The sequence below is a fragment of the Aedes aegypti genome, chromosome 2 (genome assembly GCF_002204515.2).
Source record: "Aedes aegypti strain LVP_AGWG chromosome 2, AaegL5.0 Primary Assembly, whole genome shotgun sequence".
Classification (NCBI taxonomy): Eukaryota; Metazoa; Arthropoda; class Insecta; order Diptera; family Culicidae; genus Aedes; species Aedes aegypti.
The window spans coordinates 295,879,002-295,905,504 of NC_035108.1; the positions used below are offsets into that span (position 1 = coordinate 295,879,002).

General features: G+C 38.0%; 1 protein-coding gene across 3 annotated transcripts in view; it reads right to left on the reverse strand.

Moving 5' to 3' along the window:
• Positions 1–8,553: 8,553 nt before the first annotated feature.
• Positions 8,554–26,503, reverse strand: part of LOC5566516 (YEATS domain-containing protein 2) — a 466,690-nt gene continuing 448,740 nt past the window's right edge. For all 3 annotated transcript variants that reach the window (XM_021845459.1, XM_021845458.1, XM_021845457.1), the window contains exon 4: positions 8,554–14,198. In XM_021845459.1, the coding sequence (XP_021701151.1) occupies positions 12,654–14,198 (1,545 nt within the window). In that variant the 3' untranslated portion in view covers positions 8,554–12,653. The remainder of the gene's footprint in view (positions 14,199–26,503) is intronic.

Sequence of the window (26,503 nt, forward strand, 5' to 3'; positions counted from 1 at the left end):
TTAAATAAGTATGTATCGAACAAAATTGAATGATTTCTCAAAAGTCTATAGGGCATTGTATACCTTTAGGCGTTTAACGTTGTATGTAAATTTCTGACTTTGATTACGAAAATGATCCCAATTTGTAAAACTGCTTTGCGCTCAGAGATTTGAGACTGAATTCATATTCTACTATAACTAGGCTGTCTATGATAGCATGAGCATGAGCATATGCATAGATGACCGTACAATTCGTAGTTGCTACTCCGTGATTAACCAGAACAATAAATTGACGTTGCACAGGGAATTAATGAATGGGGCTTGGGATTAGCTTACCATTCTTGAATGTGCAAAAAATCGAGAGCTCCAATTTTAAAAGTCAATGATGGCGCCGGCCAAGTCCTTACCGTCATCGTGGAAGGAAAGGAATTTTAGTTAGACAACCGTTGTTACTAGAGACCAAGTACACTACCCGTCATAAATACGGACTCACTAAAATAAGTATTGCAACACTCAGCTGAATATTGAATCACCCCCAAAAAGTTTAGCATCACCTCAAAACAGGTAAATACGCATTACTACGTGGACATTTTTTTACTACTACTACTACTACTACTACTTTTAAGTTTCTCTATTGAGATTCTGCTCAGAGGATTCAAATACATTAAAAAGAGGGATGATATTTCTTTTTTTTTATTCGAAAATACGTTCGTAGCTAATCGAATAGAGTCTAACCACAAGGCTCTGCTCAAAAATCATCCCCTCTCTTTCACTCTGAAATTTGAAATAACAAGGCAAGTAAAATTCAAATTATGTATCATACACAATGAAAACAGTGCAATGCCATATAGCCAGATCAATTACTAAAAAATTAAAACTTTGCTGTGGTGATGCACTGGCAAGAGCGCTGCACTGGGTGGTTTCCAAGATTTGGGAGAAGGAATTATTATCGGAAGAGTGGATGGAAGGTGTTTGTGCGTAGTCCGAGTATCAGGGATACTCTCGTGTCACTTCGAATCTCACAGAGGGTTACGGCAAGGTGATGGCCTTTTGTGATTACTGTTCAACATTGCGTTAGAGGGTGTGATAAGAAGAGGCAAGTTAACTATCTACAATACGCTAATTAGACCGGTACTCCTCTATGGGCACGAAACGTGAACCCTACGTGCAGGATCACACCAAGGACGCTGTTTTCGGTACTGCGGACCATCTACGGCGGAGTGCAGATGGAAGACGGAACGGCGGATGAACCATGAATTACTACAGCTGCTGGGAGAACCAACCATCGTCCACCTCGTAATAATTGGAAGGTTGCGGTGGACCGGGCATGTCACCAGAATGTCGGATAACAATCCGGTGAAAATCTCGACAACAATCCGACCGGCACAAGACGATGTGGTGCGCAGCGAGCAAGATAGAGAACGATCTGCGGACCCTTCGCAGAATGCATGGCTGGCGGCAAGCAGCCATGGACCGAGTCGAACGGAGACGTCTCCTACGTACAGCAGAGGCCACCCAGGTCATAACCTGACTGGTAAGGTAAATAAGTATACCTACGGAAGATGAGAACAAAAAAGCTCTCACGCTAAAGGATTAATTTCTTTCGTCCTACTCCATTGAATGTACCATCGGTTTTAAACATATTCTTAAGCATCTATATTTCTCTTTTCTCAAGAAACATTCCAAAATAAGATTGTTACAATAAAATAAGTAATAAAAAAAAACTTAAAAGCTAAAACATAAAAAATATGTAGCAATTTTTTTATTACCAAGAATCATTTTTCCGTCTAATTCTTGCCTGTAATGATTCTTTTTACTCTTTTTTGACATCTTCTCACTTGGTTTATTATTAAAGCGATTGTAATTTACAAGTAGTTTAGTTTTTTTTTGCGTGTTTAATTTTCAATTTTTCGGTTTTTTTTGCTCGTTCAAATATTTATACCTCATTCTCAAAAAGTGGTAGATTTTTTCCTCGTCATTTCGCTTTCGGTTTTTCTCTTTTCTTCTTTTGTTTTTTTTTTTTTTATTCAAGTATAAAGGAACAATGTTTCTGCCTTACAAGTATACACAATTTATACAGGAAAATAAAAGCTAAACGTAAATCTTCACCCTACAAACAAAGGACAACTACATTACGACGAAATGGATGAAATTGGGGCGACGTGGGGGTGGTTGATGGGGAAACCGACTGCAATGATGAATGACGAATGATCGATGATTTGACAACGGAGATTGGAAAATTAAATTAAGGAGAGAACAAAAAACTCCTCACAATCGCGCGTCTACTTTCTCATATTCGCTCACTGTGTGTGTACGGATGCGGATGTGAGTGAATGTGTGTTTGTATGTGTGTGTATGTTCAAATTTCTCACATAAATCGTAAATTGTACAATACATTCTCGTTTTTTGTTTGTTTTGCATTTCACTTGTTTTCTTTTTTGTTATTATTTTAATCGATAGTTATTCTACACACTATCTTCGTTCATCTCCGTTGTTTTTTTTTTTGGGTTTTCTCTTTTTGTTTCGTGATTTTTTTTTTGTATGTTTGCATCTTAAAGAACAATCGTTGACTTGTTCTTTACTAGTTTTCAGAGAGTTTCGTGTTGAACTCAAACTTTCCACGACGTGTGTTGCATGCAGGTGTGGTTATTACACCGTCCTTGGTATGTCAAACCAAAAATTAAGTTTTCGCGTAGAGCCAAAAATTGGTTTTGATTTGATTTTTGTTTTCTGAACTTCTCCATGAGGGATGTGAGCTCTTTTCGAAGTTTCTGTTGCACTCTGTTTAAGTAGTATGAGTTTATAATTTACCGTTATTATAGGAGGATAATGTTTAGGGGGCGGGACTGCTGGATTGTTGTTTCTGATTACCAAATGTTGGAAAGAGATAACAGTGCTGCTAGATCGTTGTAATATTTTGTATGTTCTTCAAGTAGAGCCAAAGATTTTTTGTGAACTTTTTAAAATAAAAAAAATATATTCAACACAATTTCACAGAAATTAAATTTTAATTTCAAGCTGAATTGCTTTTCTTTTTTCGATTTTTGTTTCTTTTTCCAACTTGTCTGTTTTCAAAGGAAATAAATAATTTATGTTCTTTTGTTTCGTTTTTTTCTTTTTAAATATTACTTATTTCTAAGATATTTTGTTTGCTTTTCAATAAGTTTTGGAACAATTTTGAACTAAAATTTCACTTTGTATTTGTTAGTGTGTTTGTTGTATTATTATTTTTGATAGACGCCGAAATGTTTCTTAGTTTACATGTTTTACTTGCTGTCAACGCGATTGGAATCGAATGGTAACGATAGGGAGACAACGTATCAAGTGAACTGGCGATTTCGAAGCTTTCATCGTGTATGATGAAGTCAATTCCACGATCAACTAAAATTTGTGTAACACGCGCACGGCTGAAGGCGATTTTGAATAAAAAAAAACGCTGAAACGAATTTATGAGTTGACATTTATCATTAATCGTGATTAGTGTAAAACCAACTCATTGCATACTTCATGGGGTTGAGCGCCTACTTTGAGGCATTTAATAAATAATTATACAAAAGTTCGCCTCTAAGTATGCAATGTTAGCATCTAAGAGCAGGAGAAACTTTGTTAAGTATTCAAATGGTGCCCAACCTTCAATAGTATCGTGAATGATCTACAAATTCTTCAACATCTACATTAACCCTTAAAAGCCCGAGACGAACCTTGACTTATTAAATGGCTGCAATTCAGAGACCAATAGATCAATTAATTTGAAATAAATTTTGAAGTAAATGTGGGTAGTTGGTCTTACAATCCTTGGGTAAGACATCCCCTCTGTTCCCTCCCCCTTTTAAAGATAACGGATAAAGTGTGGACACGAGGGACCAAAATGGGCCTCAAACGGATATATCAACATCCAAATGAGTTAGAAGGTTGGTGTCTTCGGCAAAGCTGGTCAGCAGATCATGGGCTATCTGGTGGTGAAGAGTTTGATTGTAAATTAATCCACTAGGTGGCACTGGTAAAAAGAAATCTTCGGTCTTCTCTGCTCCAAGATCCCTATCATCTAGAAGGTTGGTGTCTTCGGCAAAGATATTCAGCAGATTTAGGGCTATCTGGAAGTGAAGAATCTAATTGAGAATTTAACCGCTACGTTTTTTTTAAATGGCTGTATCTCCTGATCCTTTTTAGCTAGAAGGTCGGTGTCTTCAGAAAAACTGTTCATCAGAATTAGGGCTATATGGCGGTGAAGAGTCAGAATGAGAATTTATCCCATAGATGGCTCTAGTAACAATCTTTTTTTGTCAATTGTCTGTATCTTACGATCCTCTTCAGCTAAAAGGTTGGTGTCTTCGGCAAAGCTGTTCAGCAGATCAAAAGCTATCTGGCGCTGAGAAGTCTGATTGAGAATTCTTCCGCTGGGAAAACTTCAATCTTCTCTACCTCAAGATTCCTATCAGCTAGAAGGTTGGTGCCTTCAGCAAAGATAATCAGCAGATTGATAACTATCTGGATGTGAAAAATATTGACGCCAATGTTTGGCCGACCAGAAATTATTACCAATGTGATTCCAATTAGTTATGAAGTGTGCCATAGCCTAAAGATGACTATCAAAAAACGCTCATCAGATTTGGAATGGCAGCAGTATTGTTGTTCAAGATCTTTGTCTGCTAGATGGTTGGAGTCTTCGGCAAAGATATTCGGCTATATTCAGCTTGTGCTTGTGCAAATTTGCTTAGCAACACATCCACTAGGTGAGGCTAGTAACTAATTTTCTTCAATCTCTTGTATTTCAAGATCCTCATCAGCTGATCAAGGGCTCCCAAGTAACCATTAGCCCGCTAATTCGTCTCTTGGGGTTATTATAGGCTAATATAGAGCATGACAGCAGATAAAACAGGGTGTCAATTACCTGAAAAAACTGGTATTATAAGGGAATTTTATTCAACATGAAAAAAAAAACTGGAATTCTCAAGAAATCTCGATTACAATCAGAAAAATCTTGCTTGCAGTGATTTCTGATGCAAAATTCTACAGGTTCTCGAGAAGCATCCACAAACTGTTACGAGACTATTCAACTAATTCTTCACATATTTCTAGAGAAAAAGTTTCAAGAATTATCCTAGTGGTTTCTCCAGATGTTTCATCTAGAATACTTTCAGAGATTTTCTTCAGAAATTCTTCAACTAAGACTCCTCTACGATTCATCAAGCGATTTTAATGGTGAATAAAGGAATGTCTCCAGAATATGGTTTAGGAAATCTTTGAGCACTGCAACGTTACTACCTGTAGTAATTTTCTCAGACATTACTTAGAAAAAAAATCCAAAGACTATTCTAAGACTTCCTCGAGATATTTTTTCACAAACTCATCAACCGAATTCTCCAGCTGTTACTCTAAAAGATCTTCCAAAGATTCCCACAGAATTTCTTCTAAGAAACCCCGCATTAATTCATGAGTTTTCAATAAAATTCGTTCAGGATTTTTTTTAAGAGACCCGACAATAAGTTGTTCCAAAAATTCCTCGAGTGGTTATTCAAAGGAACATTACAAATTCGACCTGTGTTTCGTGATGCAGTATATATAGATATTTTTCTTGGAATTTTCCCAGCATTTCATCCAAGGATTACTGCAGTTCTCTCAAAAAAATTTCAATGAATTTGTCAAAACAATTTCCATTGAAATTTTCTGGTACTGGTTCCGCACCTGTTACTACAACAGCTATTTTTCCAAGAAATCCTCAGACAATCCTACACAATTTCTTAGATGTTTCTTTTTTCAAGGAGTTCATTCACTATGATTCAATATTGATCTATTTTTCATTTTTTTAAATATCTCAGCAATTAATTCAGAAAATCTTCCTCAATTTTGACAAGCGTTCCTCTAGAAATCCTTATTTATCAAGAATGACTTAAAAACTTACACAAGTTTTATCAGATGTTACTCTATGATTTTTTTTTAATTGGCCCAGTAAAACTTCTTGAAGAATGCTTCGACACATCTTTGAAGACTTCCTAAGAAATGTCTTAGAGCTACTGGAGAAATTTCCAAAGAAATCTTAAGAGCAATCTCTAGATTAATTCCTGAAGGTATCCTTAGACGAATTCCTTGTTAAATCTTAAAGAAATTCTGAAGGACAATTCTGTAGGAGATCCTGAGAAATCCTTGGAGACATCTCTGGAGAAAAATGCAAATCTTCCAAATTAAAATATCTATCTATCTACCTCTTTTTTCAAGCAAGAAGTGTCTATATTTTCAAGACACTCAGTTCCTAATGTTGCTTCATGAACAATTTTCAAAATTATTGGAAAATATTTGTTATCGGAAAAACCGATTTCGGAGAAGTAATCTGGAATTTAAACAACTTTCAATTTAAAATTTCGTAACAATCATGATTCATTTGGAGCTCTTGAACATTTTCGAATGAAATGCAATCCAGAGGTAGAGAAGGTTGACGATTTTTTTCACTAGCGCCACTTAGCAGATTAATTTCCAATCAGACTCTTCATCGCCAGATACCTAGCTCATGATCTGCTCAACTGCTTTGCCGAAGACACCAACCTGTAGAGTTTCTGAAAAAATCCGATAAAATTCCTAGAGGAACAATGGCGTAAATTTAAAGGAATAACCGGGTGGAGCTCCAAAGCATTTCCTGGAGGAACTCCAGAGAACATCCATGTGGAACTTTTGGAGGACCTCCAGAAAATTCCTGGGGGTACTCTGAAGGATTCCTGCAGGATCTAGGGAGGAAATCCGAATGAATTCCCGGTGAAGCTCCAAAGTAATTCCCGGCAAAATTTTTGAAAGAATTTCTTGACAAACTTTCAGAGGAACACCGAAGAAATTCCAGGTAAAACGCGAAAAGCATTCCTGAAGAAACTTCGAAGGAATTACTGAAGAAACTTCGGAGCAAATCTCGGAGGAATTCCAAAGAAATTTTTGGAGTATACGCCCGGAGTAACTCTGGGGGAATTTCCGGCAGTGCTCTAGAGGATTTCCAAGAGGAAGTCTGAAAGAATTGCTGGAGAAACTCCGTAGAAATTGCTAGAAGAATTCTGAAAATATTCTTGGAATTCCCGGAGGATCTCTGAAGAAATCTCCCTCGAGGAACTCTTAATTCCTGGAAGAACTCCAGATAAATTTCTGAAGGAACTCCGAAGTAATTGCTGAAGGAAATCCGAAAAAAAAATCCTGGTGGAACTCGGGAGAAATTCCGGAAAGAACTACGGGATTATTTCAAAATCAACTACGAAGGAAATCCAAAAAGATTCCCGGTGCAACTCTGGAGGATCTCGGAGCTCTTGAGCCAAGGACGGATCACGATGAGATTCTCGAAGAGCTGACAAGAGCAGCCTCCTCCTGGATCAACACCAACTTTGATACCATTTACTGTTTTTCTCGCGGCGGTGTATTTTTCAACCCATTCAGGGGAATAAGAAATCTAAGGGATTACAATGATGTCCTAAAAATTGTGGGCTTCGTAGCCGTGCGGTTAGCGGCGTCAGTCGTTTAGGCGTATTGTGCTAAGGAGTGTGGGTTCGATTCCCGCCCCAGTCGGAGAAAACTTTTCGTCAAACGAAAAATTCTTCACTGGTCCACTGGTCGTTCCGTGTGTCCGTTGTCTAATGTTAGTTATGTTCAGTCTGTGCAGCCTATGGCTGAAGACGGTGTAAATTGTCTTTTTTTAAAAAATCCATGTCCCATGGTTGTTCCCTTTTTCCTCAACTAACGGGCCTCTTTAAGACCTGTTCCCCTTCGACCAGCAACAGGCTTCTCTCCCAGTTACAAGCCATGCTGACTTTCTCAGATTTGCAAGCAAATCATCAGTTTCGTTTGAGTTAACATCAGTTTCCTTTCAACCTTTGTAACATAAGCAAGTTAAGAATATAGTAGTTCAAGTGAATTCAAAGCGTCTTTTCCTCGTCCACCACCAGTGGAAGCCAAAATAGCCTTCCATGAAGGCTTGAGTCAGCAGAAGTACATTCCAGTCGAGCTATCGGTCCTGTGCCCTGTTGCACCAAGCAACAGGTTAGCGGACAATCAACAGATCGTTCCGTTCATGCTCACCAGAGCAAATCCCGTTGCACGACGCAAAATATTCTTTACAATTAAAAAAAAAACCTTATCGTACCATTATTTGAATGGTGGAATCAGCAAACAATTACAGTTTGTAACAATTCGTTTACGTTGAATGGATCAAATATCAAACAAAACACACACACCTAAATCTGATAATCGATCCTCGGAACTACTTTTATCGAGTTAATCGACATTATGTTTACCGAACCTTGGTTACATTTTACAAGTTCTCTGTAATTGGTTAAGTTAGTACCAAGATGCAGTGTTCTTTATCACCAAATTTCGGTTGATTATTGGCCATCCTTTTGCTGAGCTTGGTTAAAAAATAAACGTGTAGAATCAATGGTATTTTAGATAAGGATATTTGTAGCAACCATTTAAACCGATAACGTTAAAATGTAACGTTTTGTAAAAAGAGTTGGATGGGATGTCATTTTTTGAAAGGTTTAGAAAGTTGCAATCTGTACAAACCATTTCATTCACCATTCACAGAATGGTTTGAAACGTTTCCTTCTATGGTTTTTCCATCTCCGTTTTTAACCATAATGTTAATGGTATACAAATGGTACCGTTACAGTAGAATGTATGGTTTTCCTACTCGAGCAAATGTAGCTTCAGGGAAGTGCTGCCAGTCCACTTGATATGTCGTCGGCACCGTTTTCAAACGGATAAATTGGAGTCAGATGAAAACGTATGTGTTTTTCTCGTTTGATTACTTGTTTTTTTCTGGAATCTGCTACGATCATTTTTTCTGTTCCGCGTATTTCAGATGCTGTTGGCGCAGTTTTTTTTTTGTGATTCTGAGTAATGTTACGATATCGGTAAATTTGGAGTTTAATTTTAGTTTGACATATCTTTAAATTTCTGTATTGTTTTTCTTTTTCGCTTAAATATTTATGTTTGTGTTTCGGAAAACTCACAACATGCTGGCGCGTTTTTTCTTCGGTTTCTGCGTTAAACTCGGTAAAACTGGTTCTCAGGACAATAAGATATTTCAGGCATTTGATGGGCAGTTTTCACGTTGATTTCTCTTCTCGCGGTCGTCATCCCGGAACACTGTTTAGCCCGTTTTGATCAAAAAACTGATTCGAATCGACCGGCCTTAGCTCGAAAAAATGCAGTACAATTCTCTGTTTGTTAAAAATGTTTTAAATATTTTCGGAAAGAAAGACGAACATATTTAGCAGCTTCGGATGTCTTTCTTTTTCGTACAAACTTCCAAACATGGCTTATCGAATCCAAAAACTGTTCATCTTCCACTTTTTTGCGATGGTTTTTCTAGAGTTCTTGTTATCATTTGTTACGCTCTTATCATCCGTCTATTACTTTGTTTTCGCGCCGTTAAACCATAATATTTGATAACATTATTATTAGTAATATTACGAGTTTGCTTCACCTGCACTGCCTCTTTCGTTTACTTATTGTTTCCGTATTTTTTTTTCGAACATTAGATACTTGTCTGTGTGTACTTAAACTCATGTCCCAGCGCGCTTTTGGCTTTCTGTATCTCTCAGCGCAATGGGTTTTGCTATTCTGCTGCCTTCCGTTTCGCATGTAGATTTTTAGTAGAATAATGTTTTTTTTGTTGTTGTAATGTGTGTTTGTTCATTTGTGTGTTTGCTTTGTATCGTTAGTATAAGTAGATTGATGAATACAAAAAGAAAAATCAATTCAATACATTTAGTTTTATTCCATTTGTTTTTTTTTTGCTTTGAACGCGTAAATGTACTTGGGTTTTTTGTTTCAGTGTAATAGTAGTAATAATAATAGTATTAATTATTATGCTTCACCAGTAAAGAGATTCGAACTATATATTCTGAAATATTTCACTGCTCCGCTTCTTCGCTTCGCTCGCGCCGCTACGGTAATGTTTTTCTTTAAATACTTAAATACTTAAACATTATCGTTTAGGGTCTTACATTCTTTACGCATTGTTTTTCCCCTTAATATTAGCCTTAATAGTTCCTCCATTAAATATTCACTTGTGTTCATTGAATGCAGATAAATCATACAATTGATTTACTAAGTCGCAATTCTTATTCTCTCGTGTTTTTTACCCTACTTCATAAGCTTCATCCATTCTCTTACTCTCTCTTTTTGTATGATCGAATCACATTGCAAATCTTGCAACACGGTTCGCGTACGCTTAGCTAAATATATGTATATGTATAGATGTATATGAATGACTAATACTACCAACAGAAGTCTTACGCTCTAACCACTAAACAAGCGAAAATCAAGAGTTAAATTTCCAACATAGATTTGGAGTAGTGGTTTTTTCTCCCATCCAATCGAGCGGACACTATTTCCGCCGCCAGACCAAGCCAAAGTGCTTCGAAGACTAAGACTCCTTAATATAACCTAAAATCCAATATAAAAAACCTAGGCATACATTTCCGTGCCGGGATAAATTAGTCTATCTTTTTGAAAGTAGTTATTTTTGCTAGAATTTTTACTAAACGAGAAGACGAAACATAGTTTCCGTAGAATAGAGATACACTTACAGAGGGAAGAAAACCAAAAATTATTCTATTTTTTTGTCCGAATTTGATTCGCATTGGATTCCTTTTTGAAAGGAGTTTTCCGATCTTATCGCTCTCTCTTTTGATAGCTACTAACGAAAGGGATTGGCTACAGGGAGGAGGAGGTTGTCCGTTGGCGGCGGCGGAAAATGGTTTTTGATTTTGCGTTCATTTTTTTACTAGGTTTGAGTGTTCTGTCTTGAGAGTTTGTTCGGCGTTGTAGAACCTTGCCTTGTGTCGAATTTTGTGCGAAAACGATTGTTCATGAGCACGGCAGACTATCGTGGGCTGGACATCGGTTAGTAGTCGATATGTGTACTAGTGACATGCTGAATTTGAGTTAGATGAACGAGAACATTAGCTATGTACTAGCTGTTACGGAGATACTTCCATTTTAAACTCAGCGCTTCGTCTCGTATTTGCGAAACAGCAAAACTGACTGGATCGATAGATCTTCGAATGCTTCTACCTTTTTTTTCTTTCACTTGTCTTGAAATATGACGAATATGAATGAATCTTATAAGATGAAATACCATCCTACAACCGATCGTAAAGAAATAGTCGATCCAAATCGTGGGAAAAAAGGGTTTAATCTGCATAGTCGTGCTCATGAACAAGGTTTTCACTCAATTCAAACTATCCATCATTTGTTCCCTACACCAAGTGCCCTTGCCCTTCCGGCTATTACATACTAAAAAAAACTTATGTGACTAATAGTTCCCGGCATATGATGCTCAACGTTTCCTTTGCTATTGTGGCTTCTTACTGGAGATACTTTTGTTTATTCGTAAAACACATTTCCAAAGTTAGTGCAACGTAGATATAAACTGAATCGTGTTCGATGACGTAGATATACACTAAACAAATGCTAAAACACAACTCTCTACAGTTGTGTCGTTCCGGAAAGGGAATGCTGGTTACCAGTGCAGGAAACACGTGATGGCTGTTCGCGAGCTTACTGGCAACTCTCAAGACAGATCACTAACATACCGGAAAACTTTAGTTCCATCCGGAAAAAATGGCGTGTTCTTACAATCAACCTGTGATGCACCTCAAAAAGTTCGATGTTTGATTGATTTCGACAGATTACACTCCATGAAAATGGCAACCCTGCCTTCAACTGTCAAATAAACGAAATGGCGCCATTTTCTGTCTCAATTTTCTGGGAATGCATCAAAGATGGACTGAGACCAACCGTTTTTCCTCTTCCAATTTCCAGAAGACCAATTTGCTCGATCGAATCAATACTTTCTCCGAAAAAAAATAATCATACAGTATACAGAAAAAAAAATCTCTTCGTCTCTATCTCTCCTTTTGCTCTTACATAGGTTCTATTCGTCAAACGTTACCTTTTTTGCCTAACATTCTTATCCAGTATATATATAATGTTACAAAGTATGTGTTTTTGTGTTGGTTTTTGTATGATACCTTAAAAAAAGTTATATCAATTTTCCGCTTCGCACTTCGCTACAACTTTCGCTTGATTAAAACAAAAAAAAATGCGTTTACCAATATAGAAGTATAAACTTAAAGAACCGTTTCTAGAAACTACCGTCAAAAATATGAAAAATAAAAAAAATTGCTATGAAAATCACAACTTACTCATGTACGAGGAATACCGACGAGGGTCACGCGTTTAGGGGCTTGGTGTGCTATGCTATGGATCATCGAGGGGGGGATTCAGGTCAGTTCGTGGAAGCGAAAAAGTAATATATACCGTATATGTGTGTGTCTGTATAAAAATAATTAACAAAAAAGATTCCTCCGTCGACGTCGATCCGTGGCGCTGCCGTCGTCGCCCGGTTATTTCTCCAAGTCTTCCTGTTGGGGAGGAGACTGCCGGTATTTGATGATCACGTTGGCCGTCCCGCTGCCAACAACGTTCTTGCAGCTGACGATCTTCATTTGTTTGCCGCTGGCGCCGCCTCCTCCGCTGTTGATCACGATTGTGCCGACCGATCCGACAGCGTTTGCGGCGGCTACCAGGGATGAAGAACCCGATGACGACGACGAAGATGATGATGATGGTGCTGCTACTGCGGATGCTACTGGGATACCAGTTAGGAATGAGGAAGGAGCAGTGATGCCAGCTGATCATGAGGTCTGCTTGACGACGATCACTCCCGGTCGACACTGTTGGTGCTGCTGGAGAATCTGCGATGCGGTCTGTTGAGCGACGGAGGTGGTGGTGGAGGAGGAGGAGGCGGCTGAAGGAGAGGGACTACAACCGCCGGCGGCCAGCGCAACGGTGGGAGTGATGGAGACTGAGACGATCGCGGGGTTTCCGCTGGGGTTGCTGGAGGTGTTACTGGAAGGGATGGTGGAGGAGGAGGTAGCGGAGGAGGCTGGTGGACAGGCGCCTGTCGATGGTGGTGACCGGAACGTCAGGTACGGTTCCAGCTGACTTTGGCGATGTTCGCGTTCCTTCTGTTTGCTGGACGTGGTCAACGCAAGCGGTACTTCTTGGACCGCTGGTCGCACTGCCGCTGCCTGTTGATGCTGAGCCGGGGCCACGTTGTCGAATGCATCGCCTTCGAGGTGTCTTATCGCCTCGACTATCGTCTCTAGATTGTGGCGGCAGGTGTTGATGCGCGAGGCGGCTTGCTGCTGTTGAGATGTGACCAGTTTACTGCTGGTCAGGTGCGATAGATGATCGTCGCTGACGACGATCGACGAGGGCGAATCGATGCGCTCGACTTCCACTTTGGGTTCGGCTTTAATGGCCGCTTCCAGGATCGTTGGATAGCGGTTCTTCTTGGGAGGCAATGTGACAACCGTTTCGATCGTGGGCGATCGCGACCGGGATCGCTTGATGAACACTTTCTCTTCCTTGATGGGAACAATCGCTGGCTTGGCAATGGGCTGTGCTATAACAGTCTCTTCGATGATTTCCGGCCCGCAGACGACCAGTTGCTTCTTACCACCAACAACACCGGTGTCCAGGGCGATTAGTTGGACATTATCCGGCTCTCGGGTGATTTTGGTTGTTACGGTTTTGGTTATCGTTGGTACAACCACTTCTTCCAGCGGTTCGGTCGTCTCTACCAATTCCGGATGGTCTTGATAGAGTACCCGGGCGGGGTAGATCTGTCGTTCTAAAGCCTTTAATCTCTCCTCGAACACCGCCTTCTTCCGTCGCTCGATCTCCAGCTGGTGCTTCAAATCCAAATAGTCCTTCGCCGATACGTTAAACGGAGCAACGGCACGTCCGTTGACCGCGGTGACCAGTGTCGTACCGGAGGCATTGTTGACGACCTGCATGAGGCTGACCGGTTCCGGCGACATGGAACCGAGTCCTTCGTCGGACGAATCCGATACCGGTTGGATGATAGCGTCAATCTTGCGTTTCTTGGCGATGGTGGCCACCTGTGGGGCTGTTGCCGGCGCCACCGGGGCTACGACTCCGGCGGATCCATTGTTGACCATGACGGCGGCTGTCGTCACCGTCCCTGTTGCGGTCAGTACGGTGACGCCCGGAACAGTCTGTGGGGTGGCTTGCTGGAGCTCGGCTGCTGCCACTGCTCCGTTGTGATCCTGCTGGTCTAGTAATCGCTTGAGCTGGCAGTTTTGCGACAGCAGTCGGGTCTTCTCCTGCTCAAGGGTGTAGATGTATTCTGCTGTTTGTTGGAGGATCGCCGCCTGTTGAGAAGAGAAAGAAGAGGGAGAGACGTGATTAGTAATTTTGAATTTGAACATTCAAGTGGGGACGTCCTAAGCTTTGAGGAAAGGTCGGCAGCTATCAAGTACCGTCGTGCTGAAAATTGTTTCAATTCCCGTCAGGGTTCAGGATCTCCTTCAACATTTTTTTTTTCTAGCAGACAACAGCTAAGTTTCTCATGAGCTGTATGGGCCCATCAGCTTCAGGATCAATTCTAGTTGAATACATGGCAACACTGGCCAAGAAAGTTAAGTTTTAGAACATTAAGCTAGGAAGTATACACTGACTTATTGAAAAATATACCAAGAACAAGAAACTTTTAAATTCATTCGTTTGGTTTAAATTGATGTTAGCTATAAATTGTACCTATAATTTTAAGAATGGTACCAGTGCTGTTAAATCTCAAAATTTTGGAAAAATTAGAATGCTCATAGCACCCTTCTATGCGAAATATCACATCAGCTCATAATACCAACCGATAGTAAGTTGGAAAAGGTTACTGGAAAAATGCTTTTCCGATTACTTTTTCCACGGAAATCGATGATATTATCAATATTCAATTGTCAAAGTCACGTGAAATTCATGACATTTAACAGCTCTGGGTACCTCTGACAAAATGCAACACCATCCTGGTATAAAATAGCGAACGCAACCGCATCGCACATGTTGGGTCTATTTTGAGCACATTTGCATACAAGTAGACAGCAAAATCAAAACATATGTGACGACGACTGAACCAGCCCCCCGATATGTATGTCGTACCGCAAAATCGACGACGATCATCGCAGAGCCAGCCATGCACCGGTCTGTCGGTGCATCTATTTCTGGCGTGCAGTGCAATGTGCATTCACTAGAGGAGGAGTACACAAAATCCTAACATATATAGACTGTCGAGAGAGAGAGAGAGAGCGCGTACGCATTTGCATTGACTGTGGTCATGGATTCTGTCGCCGCAGTGCTGTCTGACTGCCTCATCCCCCCATAATGAAGCTCTTCCTCAGAGTCCTCTCAAACTGCTCGATGTGACGATTGTTCGTCGAAGCAGGTTGACGTGCAAATACAGGGAGATGCAGTGTGCAATAGTAGGGCAATAAAAATGGGAAAAGTGTCTATCATACTAATAGGTATAGTAACAGCAATACGTATCGTCATAGAAATCGCAAAAGTATGCAGTTCCATCAGCAGGCGTTTTTCTACGAACAACTGTTGAATTCATCAAGTCCTTCAAGAATTTCTACATGCATCCAATCTAGGGGGTGCGAACTGAATATCAGCAAGCAGCCAGGCTGCTGTCAAGCTTAAATTTTCATCAAGATGATCCGAGTATGCATAGAAGTTTGCGGTCATTATGGAAAAAATATGTTCAAATTGAATGACCAAAATGTTCGAGACCGCACCCCTCAGCATCCAATGTGCTTTATTTTGTCGACTTCGTACCGTTGATTTTAACGATATAGTTTGTTTGGAGAATTTCCTTGGTATATTAGCGATGCAAAAAGATCTGTGATCAATCTACCTAGCAGTGAGATAGGAAAAAATGGTTTTCATCTGAGGGGTGCGATCTCGAACATTTTGGTCATTCAATTTGAACATATTTTTCCACCGGTGTTAACCGTTGTTTGTTTGCTTGTATCGCTGGAAATCATTTTCAAGGTACACACTTAAGTTGCATCACACTAAGCTTCTGCAATGTGATGAGGATAAAAAATCCAATGATTTAGCTGAAATAGATAGTTTCTGACCGTATGTTGGTATAAATATATTTCACTGAAGTTCTGAAAATATTACGCATCAATAACACTAAGTAAAACGATTCTTCAAAAATTGATTGTTTCTGTGTCACATAAAATGCATAATATTTTTAGCGTTACGAAATAATGACCGCAAACTTCTATGCATACTCGGATCATTTTGATGAAAATTTAAGCTTGACAGCAGCAGCTTGTTGATATTCAGTTCGCACCCCCTAGGTTTTCATGACATTTAGGTAGACATATGGTGTCTTCGGCAAAGTTGTAGAAGTGTCAATTTGCATCAAATCGGCCGGAGACATGACTATTCTATCTCTTATACTTTTTGAGATATATGCCGTAGTATGTAAATTTACCCCCATATTTTTTTTCATAACTTTTTTCCATTTTTTATATTTTGTTGTTGTTTGTCACATAAGAACCTAAGTTTTTGTTGAAAATGTCATCACGCGATCTTCAAAAATAACAAAGTTATTCAAAAATTACTCTGTTTTCAATCGATCGATAACTTCTTTACTCTTAGAGATAGAAAATTGATATGTTCAGCAAAACACGCATTTTAAGATATTAAACAACTTTGTAGAAGATATGAAAGCTTTCAGCACTTTCAGCAATTGTTGAACGGTGAGAATGGAAATGTAGCGAGGAACAGGATGACCATAGATGATGACGATCAAGCTGTGGACCCACCGACCATAGGAGAGGTTAAAAAGGCTATCAGCGAGCTGAAGAACTGTAAGGCTGCTGGGAAGGACGAGATCCCGGTCGAGCTTCTCAAGCACGGAAGCGAGCAGCTTTACCAGTCGATCCACCGAGTACTTCTGAAGGTATGGGAGGACGAAGAATTGCCCACCGGCTGGTTGGATGGCCTCATCCACCCTATCTACAAGAAAAGGCACAGACTGGAGTGTGCCAATTACAGAGGAATTACCCTGCTGAATTCGGCGTACAAATTTCTGTCGCGCATCCTGTTTAACAGACTGAGACCGCTCGAGAAGTCCTTCGTCGGCGAATACCAAGCTGGTTTTCGCGAGGGCCGTTCGACAACGGACCAGATGTTCAGCTTGCGAATGATCCTAGACAAATTCCGGGAGTATAACTTGCAGACTCACCATCTGTTTATTGATTTCAAGGCGGCGCACAGTGCGTTGAATGTATGGGGATGCGGGACAAAAGTCAAAACTGGAAGATTAAGCCATTTGAGCACCTTGGTATGCAAGGGAAAGTTGTTTCTGGTCAAAAGAGCTACAATTTGCATTAATGACATATAATATACGCATAATCGCAAAACTGTCTCAAGCGCCAATTTCATTATTTTCCAAGAAAAAACCCTTAAATTTGTACTTATATTGCCCATATGATGTGAGAAGTCATTTGCAAATATGTCTCTCCTCACTCGTAGCTGAAAAAGTGACTTAAACGCCATTATGCAAAAAAATTGCGTTTTTTTTATTTTTTCAGTTTCTAATATAAAATTTGAATAAAATCTTCAAAACTACAATTCAAATATATTATTTTAAGCATAAACTTGCTCTGGTATAATGTCTGGTTGAGCCGAGATCACATAGCGTTGCAAGATTTTCGGATTTTTTTTTATCAGAAACAACTGACTTTCATATTTGTGCTGGTTAAGGAGTATACCTAAAAATAGTCAAAAATCTCTAAGAGTTGCAGGGAGTTGCAGCTGTATCTTTCAGACCTCTTAGAAGATACTCTAAGGAACATGTTTGTGCGTTATTTAGGGTGGAACTCGGTGGAACTTTTTTTGAATCGATAATCAAAGTTTCATGTTATTATTTCATAAGTTTGATTTCATAGCCAACTCAACGTACCGATTTATCATATTTGAAGTAAAAATTGGTGTTGTTATCCCATCAAATAAACATTATCAACCTTCAACCATGTTCTCTTTTAGATTTTGATTGAAAAGATTTGTTTCAACACTCTCCGTACGAGCTGAAGGGAATGTTGAAAACATGCAACAAAATTTAGTTTTTCTGCTACTCCGACAACTGTCACTTTCGACGCTTGTTGTAGTAGTGTTAGTGCTTTGTAATGCTTATCAATACTTGTTTCAATAACAGATGTTATCTATAAACACTTGTGCATACTTATTATTGTCGGATAAAATAACTTGAAATTTGATTTTTGTCCATGGAGCAACGCACTGTGCGGCGTACGACTCAGTGAAAAGAAATGAGCTTTGGCAGATAATGTCTGAAAATGGTTTTCCGGATGGTGTTCGGATCGCAGACGAGGTGTCAACCTCGTTCGTGACGTTAGACGGATTGAAGCAGGGAGACGCACTTTCGAATTTACTGTTCAACATTGCACTCGAGGGTGCTATTAGGAGATCTGGCGTGCAGAGAAATGGCACTATTATCACAAGGTCGCACATGCTCCTTGGCTTTGCGGACGATATAGGAATCGATCGCAGGTCAGTGGCAGAGGCCTTCGTGCCTCTGAAGAGGAAGACAGCGAGGATAGGCCTGACCATAAATTCTACCAAGACGAAGTACATGGTTGCAGGTAGAGATAGAGTCAGGCATGGTGGTGTAAGTGCTGAGGTAGTGTTTGATGGGGATGTGTTTGAAGTTGTTGAAGAATTTGTTTACCTTGGAACACTTGTGACATGTGGCAACGACGTTTCCCGCGAAGTGAAAAGACGTGTTGCGACTGCGAATAGGGCCTTTTACGGACTACGTAACCAGCTTAGGTCCAGCAGCTTGCAAACGGAAACAAAATTCGCCCTGTATAAAACATTGATTCTTCCGGTGGCTCTCTACGGGCACGAAGCGTGGACGTTGAAAGAGTCAGACCGGAAAGCTCTCGGTGTTTTCGAGCGTAAAGTGCTGCGGACAATACTCGGTGGGAAACTCGTGGTGTGTGGCGCAGACGCATTAATCACGAGTTGTATCAAGTGTACAAAGATGCGAATATTATCAATCGTGTAAAATACGGGAGACTTCAGTGGGCTGGTCACTTAGTGCGAATGTCGGAAGGGAACCAGGTAGAGGTCGGCGGCTTCGGGGAAGACCACGAATACGCTGGCAGTACGCAGTGGAAGAGGACGTGGCGACCCTAAACGTTGGGGGCAACTGGAGAAGTTTCGCCCAAGACCGACGAAGATGGAGCTCTACAATACGCCCGGCAATGGCGTGATGCTACGCGTAGCCATCAAGGTATCAAGGTATCAGAAGATATGAAAAATTTCAAAAATCTCGTAAAAGAGGTATGAAAATTTTAACAAAACGTGCACAAATTTGTATGGGAAAACTCGCTTCAAATATTTTTTGTCCATAACTTTTTACCACGGTTTTTAACATTTTTTATGTCTTCTACAAAGTTGTCTAATATCTTATATATCTATATATCTCTTAATGTAACGAAGTTATCGGTCCGATTCGATTTCATAAAACTTAGGGAAAGTGTACCAGTTATGGCCATTGTGGTTCCCTATTTGACCATATGGGAAATTTCGACAATATTCACATTTGTAATCTTTTTGAATGGTTTACCATAAAGACTTATTTGATTTCTAACTACTAAAACACATAAAATAATTCAAAATTTAAAAACAAAATAATTAACACGTATGGCGAAATAGGGAACCATTATGTTCATAACTGGTCCACCTACCCTATTTGTTTGATAGTTAAAACGCATACAAAGACTCATATAGATAAACATTTTTATCACCTGCCGGAAGAAAAGATTGGGTAGGGGAAGACGGGGTAAGAGCGCCCGCCGGCGTAAGACGGACCACCTTCAATTTGACATTAAAATGGCAATTTCCTTAAAAGTTCATCAAGCACTTACCATAAACACAAGATTTTTGACATTCCGGAGTATTAAGTGTGACATTTAAATCAAATTTTTCATAACAAATGTCAAAAACAAAGTTTCTGCTCGTCGATATTGAATTTGATCTCAATTTAACAGATGCTTGCTTAAGGATTTCGGAAGGTATTTTTTTGGAAAAACATAACAAATTACCCGTCCATGCTTTAACAGAAATGTGAAATATGCTTCGGTGAAATGAAATATGAATTGTAAATATTAAGCTCTCAAATAAGGCCATAGTTGTGAAAATTGCGCAAGCGGGGTAAAACCGACCACTGTTGACGGGGTAAGACCGCCACCCCTAATTTATAACAAATAACTGTGTAAACCATTTTCAAAGTTTTAACTACGTTGTACATTACTCTTCAGGTGAAATGAAATCAATTTTGTGAAAAATACAAGCCAAATCCGCATAGTTTTTTCCAAAATATGGGTGTTTCAAGGTAATAATAAGTATACATTTAAGTTTTTTGAAATGATTCACCCTAAAAATGATTCAATATTTACGTTAATCAATGTAGAATTCATAAAACATTATACTTTTATGAATCACAGGGAACTGATACATTTTTTCGCAAAATTGTGTACGAAAATCGTGGTAGTCGCTCTTACCCCGTGGGTGGGCGGTTTTACCCCGTCGCTAAAAATAATCGAGATAAGACATCACATTTTAAAAGCTCCAAGAAATAAATATTTTTTAGAAATACAACACCTGTGATATTTTTTGATCATGCCTAATGTTTCAAAAAAACGACATGCTGCGTCGAAAAAGGATTTATTGATACCTGATTTTGACATATGAATTAAATTGCTTAGGCGGGCGGTCTTACCCCGTCTTCCCCTACTTCCATAATATGTGAGGGTTGTCTGCGCCATTTTGCGCCGGAAGCATACATATATCGGGGCCTAAACTAAACCTTAAAAAAGAGCAATATTTGAATAACTTTGTTACTTCAAAAGATAGCGTTATGACATTTTTAGCAAAAAAACAAAAAATTTTGTAGAAAATATGAAAAATGTTAAAAATCTTGGGAAAATGTTATGATAAAAAATATAATTTTATGTAGTCATTCACATACAACGGCATATACCTATCTCAAATAGTATGAGAGATAGAAACATAATGTCTTCTGCAAAGTTGTTTCAAATTGCCTCTTTGAAAAACTTTGACGAATACAACGTATGTCTATCTAAATTTCATGAACAACAAATTTTCCTATCTCACTGTTATTTAGAAGTTGATCTAATATGAAACATGAAACTTGTTCGAACAAACAATATTATTAAAATCAACGGTTTTAGTGGAATCATTTCAGAAATTTTTAATTGATTCTACCAGAAATTCCGTTAAGAACATCTCCTAACATTGTTCTCAAAGGGAAATTCCTCTAGATTTTATCAGCACTGCATGCAAGAATTACTTTAGAAATTGTTTGTGTTTCCACCCGAAACTATTCCAAATATTCTTCTAAGAATTCTTAAAAAAAATCGGCTGACGATTCTATTAAGGCGGAGTTTCTCGACGATTCTATTAAGGCGGAGAAGCTCGTCCCATTTCTATGAAATTTTCCGGAAATTCCCCAAGGAGATGCAATATTATATTCAAGCTTGATGTTGTAATTACACCACAATTTGCTGCAAAGTTTTCAGTGGTACCTCCTACTGACTTACAAAAATGTATCCAAGAATAACTTCAAGAACTCATCAAAAGTATCATAAAAAAAGTTCTGAAAACATCCCTACTTCAAAGAAATATTGCAGAATTGCATGTAGAATTTATTGTAATGTTTAATTCTTTAATAAACCTCTCCAAACAAATTGTCTGAAATTCCAAAAATGTTTATCTAGATTTTACGCACATTTTCTAGTAATTTCTCCAAAGATTACTGCTGCTGTATTGTTTTGGGGTGGGACTTTAACCCGAAGGTTACAAAAATTACTCTTGATACTTTTCTGATAGGAAAGCCAATACTTCCCTAAAGATATCACCACAATACATCCATAGCTTTTGGATAGGATTTCCCCAAAAAAATTTCTTCAGAAACTTCACTTAAACGTCAATATTAATTCCTACGAAAGTAAGGAGATTTTTAAGTATTTTGTGCAAAAACTAAAAATAGAATTACTCTAAAGATTAATTCAGAATAACTCTTTCGGTGTTTGCCGGAAATTTATGAACCATTTCTGAAGGAATCCTTAAATGATTTCAAGTGGTGATAAAACGAACACCATACAGAAAAAAATTAAACCTTAGTTATTTTTCACCACGCTCGACCATTTGAAAATATAAATTATTGTAATGTATAGGTCAATTGAAGTGAATACATCAGTGAAAAACAAAAAAACGTAGAATACCAAAAATTTGATCTGACGTTAATTGAAACTCACAGGTTTCCCATTCACCGGACATGTATATTTTGAAACGTTCGTGACAAAACAGTTTTCCGGACTGAAGCAGAAATCGAACCCAATCTCCTTAATTCAAAAAAATTACAGTGAAACTTGTTTAAATTATAAAAAAAATTTAATATAGTAACGCTAAAATGTAAAATTACATTTTTACTAAGGCTGTAAAAAATCTCGTTATGAAACAGAATACAGAGGAACTTGACTGTAAAAAAAAAACAAATATGAGCTCTTAATATTGATAATGATCCAATTCCATGACAAAATAAGGGTAAAATTATGTATAATAATGTTAATTTGGCTATTTATCACTTACTTTCAAAATTCGAATGCCAATTTTTCTGTAACTTTTGAAACTATATTTTAAACTTTTTTTAAGACTTAGATTTTTCTAATGGATTATAATCAATTAGACACATTCTTTTGGCAATGTGGGAAATCTTTGTTTTGACCGTGTGTTTTGTTAGATCAGTGGTTTCCAACCGGTGCTCCGTGACGATTTCTCAGGAACTCCGCGAAACCATTAACGACAAGTTTAGTTTTCTTAATTGATAATCAAATTCAAGTGCTGTAACTTCTTCACAAATGCTGCCTAAATCTGCTTTGTTTAGCAATAAGATATATCCGAGTGTTTTGCTCTAGGTTTTAATTTTAATTTCGGTTCCTGAATTCGCCACCTACGTTGATTTCTTATAGAGGGGGGCAAATCAGGAAAACCATGGCGAAAAATAGGTGCAAAGGAGCAACAATTTTAAGGAAAATGATTTATTTCTATTATTTTCTGAGAAAATTTTGCTGTTTCCAAGAATGTTTCCGTATCATCTTAAAGCAATTTAGCGAACACAGCCAGGGAAGAACTGGAACTTGGCGGATACCAGTACACCTTCCCTATAATATTATTTTGTTTTGATTGGCAGATTCAACGCAAGCACCAATTGTGTGTTATAGATTTCTGGCAAAATACTTGCCGGGTTCTTGTCAATATCTTTGAAAAAATCTATGGTGTTCCTTAACGAATTAATGTTGGGAATAAGACATTTTTTTCAGAAACGTTCAGCAGGCTTTGTTTGAAATATTGGCAGATTACTCTGCTCTTGGTTTTTTATTGGATTGCTTGTCAGACTATCTGAATTCTTTGTCACATCCTTGTCTAATTGTTTCCGGTAGTAATTTCATTATTATCGGACATTTATTAGTCCTTAAACAATCCTCGACGCAACGCACATTTTTATATATTTATGGCACAGTTTTCTACGGTTTCCTAACAAATCTCGAAGGATTTTTGGTAAGATTTTTGACGAATACTAGGGAAATCTTTCATAAATTACTAGAAAAATTTAACGAACTTCTGGCATGAAAATTCGGACGCTTTCATAGTTTTCGGTTCACAAAATATCATTGGCAAACTTTTGGTATCGTGTGTATTTAATTTGGCTTTCAAGCTCTTTTTATCTAATGGATTAGTTAAACAATCAAAATTCATGCAAATCCTTCATATCTAGAAGCATTTTATTAGGAAAGCTTTCAAAGACACATTTTCTGGGGCCGCAGGACTATCGTGGAATCTTGAAGGGAAACGTGACTCCAAAAAGGTTGGGAATCACTGTGTTAGATGTTCATTCATTCATCATCCCCATCAACTGTTCATTTTACCCACAAAGTGCAGGTAACATGAACATGTCTACCGGTTTTTGTTGACGATAAAACATGTGAAAAAACTAATTATATTACCCTGGGTTCGTTTCGCCGCTTCAGAAAACATCTTTATTTTTGAAGTAGTGCGATAAAACCATACAATTTCATCGTTTTCCATTAGAAACGAGATTGAATCCTTAAGGTTTAACCAACCCTGACAAAATTCTGAAGAAATATCTAGAGACATTCACGAAAATGTCAACGATGCAAATATGCAGAAATAATAGGGAATTGGTTCGATAATTAATGACGTAATCCCTAGTGTTAAAGGAATATCTAAAAATCAAAAACCGGTGCTTGTACACCATACGACTGCAAAATATGGTTAATGTACAGCAGGCCTGCCCAACGTAACGACCTCGTTTTGTACGGCCCGCGGAGAGTTCGAAGACTCTTCTCATATTTGGCTCTTTGGTTATTCTACTAACCCATAGTTAGATCATACCAAGACTAACCGTTTCAATTTACAATTTATTTTCAAGCTAATATTTTAGCTTGGTAATTGTTTATATTGTTTATTTTTTAAATGTTTTAAATACCGGGTTCTATGAATGATTTGACTTTTAAATTTTAGTCTGGGCATTTAGCAACTACAAGATTCAAGCACTGTCGATTGCAGTTTTTATAGATGTCAAAATTGTTCTACGTATGAATATGTGTTGAGATAATGATTTGAGGTTCATTATAAGAAAAAACGCAAACATCAGATTATTATTATTGGGATTACAACAAAAATGTTTCTACCGTGCCTTCTTTCAACATTCAATGAATGAAACCTGAACATAACTCATTGTCAAAAGGCCAATTTTTCAAACAAAATTTCACTTAATCAAAGGCTCAAATTTTCACAGAACTTTGGAAGTAAATTTTACCAACACCTGGGCATGATTCAATACGCAATTTTCTAAAATCCTGGGAAAGGTTACCATATAACATTATGTAAGATTTTGACAGAATCCTAAGCGAACAGTGTTTTGAGCTGTTTTTTTTTAAAATTCTGGTAAGCATTTACAAAGTTCGCAAAGAAGTCCTAGACACGTAAAGGCTTGTTTAGGGTTTTAAAACATTCTGGGCCATTCTGTCAATACGTAGTCGAGTTCTGGCAGAATTCGGAGTATGATTTTATAAAATCTTGGGCATTATTCTCATAGGGTTTTAAATTTCTAGAGAAGATTCTTCAAAATATGTTGGAATATATATTTTCATAATTTTGAAAGGGACTTTCAAAATATCTAGCTATCTAGCAGGACGCTTCATCTGTTTTTGCGATTTCTCCAAATGCAAATTGCTTCATTCCCTGATTTTTGTCATATTTCTTGAACTTCGTGAATTGGATTTTGCCACACTTTTAAGATTTATTTTTTAGATCCTCACCATAGACTTTTTTTTGCTAAAACTGCGTCTATTTTATGGGAACATGACGAGTGATAAATAATTTCCGAACTAAAGATAAAAATACATCGAAGCCAAACCTCGAATTTTCAACAGCACAAATAAAGGGAACTAAACAACCATTTGAGCTGAAAATTTGGTCGAATGGTCATCCGCTGGTGATGACCAGTCGATCAAATTTTCAGCGCGAACGATTATCTAGTTCTCTAGATTTGTGCTTTTGAAAATTAGAGGTTTGGTTTTGTCAGACTTCATGCATATATTTGAGCATCCAAAAATTTGGCCCGCCATACAAATTTTTTTCTGCGATTTGGCCCGCGGTTCAAAAAGGTTGGGCAGGCCTGATGTACAGAGACAGCTCTGTGAAAGTGCTCATGAAAACACTAAGAGGAGAAGCAGGCTCTGTCACAGTTGAGATGTAATTCCAGAAAGAACAAAAAGAAGAACCTTAAGAAATTATTTCAGAGATTCCTATCTTTAGGGAATAGTTCAGGAATACTCTCAAAGATTTTTTTCAGAAACTTTACAATTCTCAGTCTTTTAAGATTGTATGCATAAATTATTTATAGAATTTTCTACATTGATAATAATAATGATGATTACAATAATTGAACTAGTTACTCCTCTAAGGCTATATTCAGAAGTGAATTCAAGAATTTCTTTAGGATTCACTCAAGAGTTTCTTCCAGAACTTTCCTGAAGAAATCCTTGGAGATTATCCAGGAACTCCTCCAGAAAGCTTCCAAAGATCTTTTTTTGAAATGATTGGAATAATTTCGTAACAATCCAGTAAACTGGAGGAAATCTACGGAAGTAGTCCCTTGATGAAACAGTGAGGAAATCCTTAGTGAGATCTCTTGAGCCGGTTTCTGGAATAACTTCATAAGAAATAAGAGAGAAAAATATGGGAAAATCCCAAAAAAGAAAAAAAAGATTGTTGCTACTAGATTATTAGTTGATCCTTTTTGATGTGAAATAATTAAAAAAGATTAAATCACAAAAATGTGTAAAGTTTGTTTGTAATGTTATAAATTTCATTATAATTGTTTGGCACTGTTTTTGTATATTCCATTTTTGTTCGAAGAATTAAAAATAGATTTGAATGTTAGAAAAGAAGAATAACATAGAGCAAATATGTGTAACTTCAAAGTAACTAAGTTGTCTAAATCTCGTTTGAACTACTTTGCTTCTCATTTCGC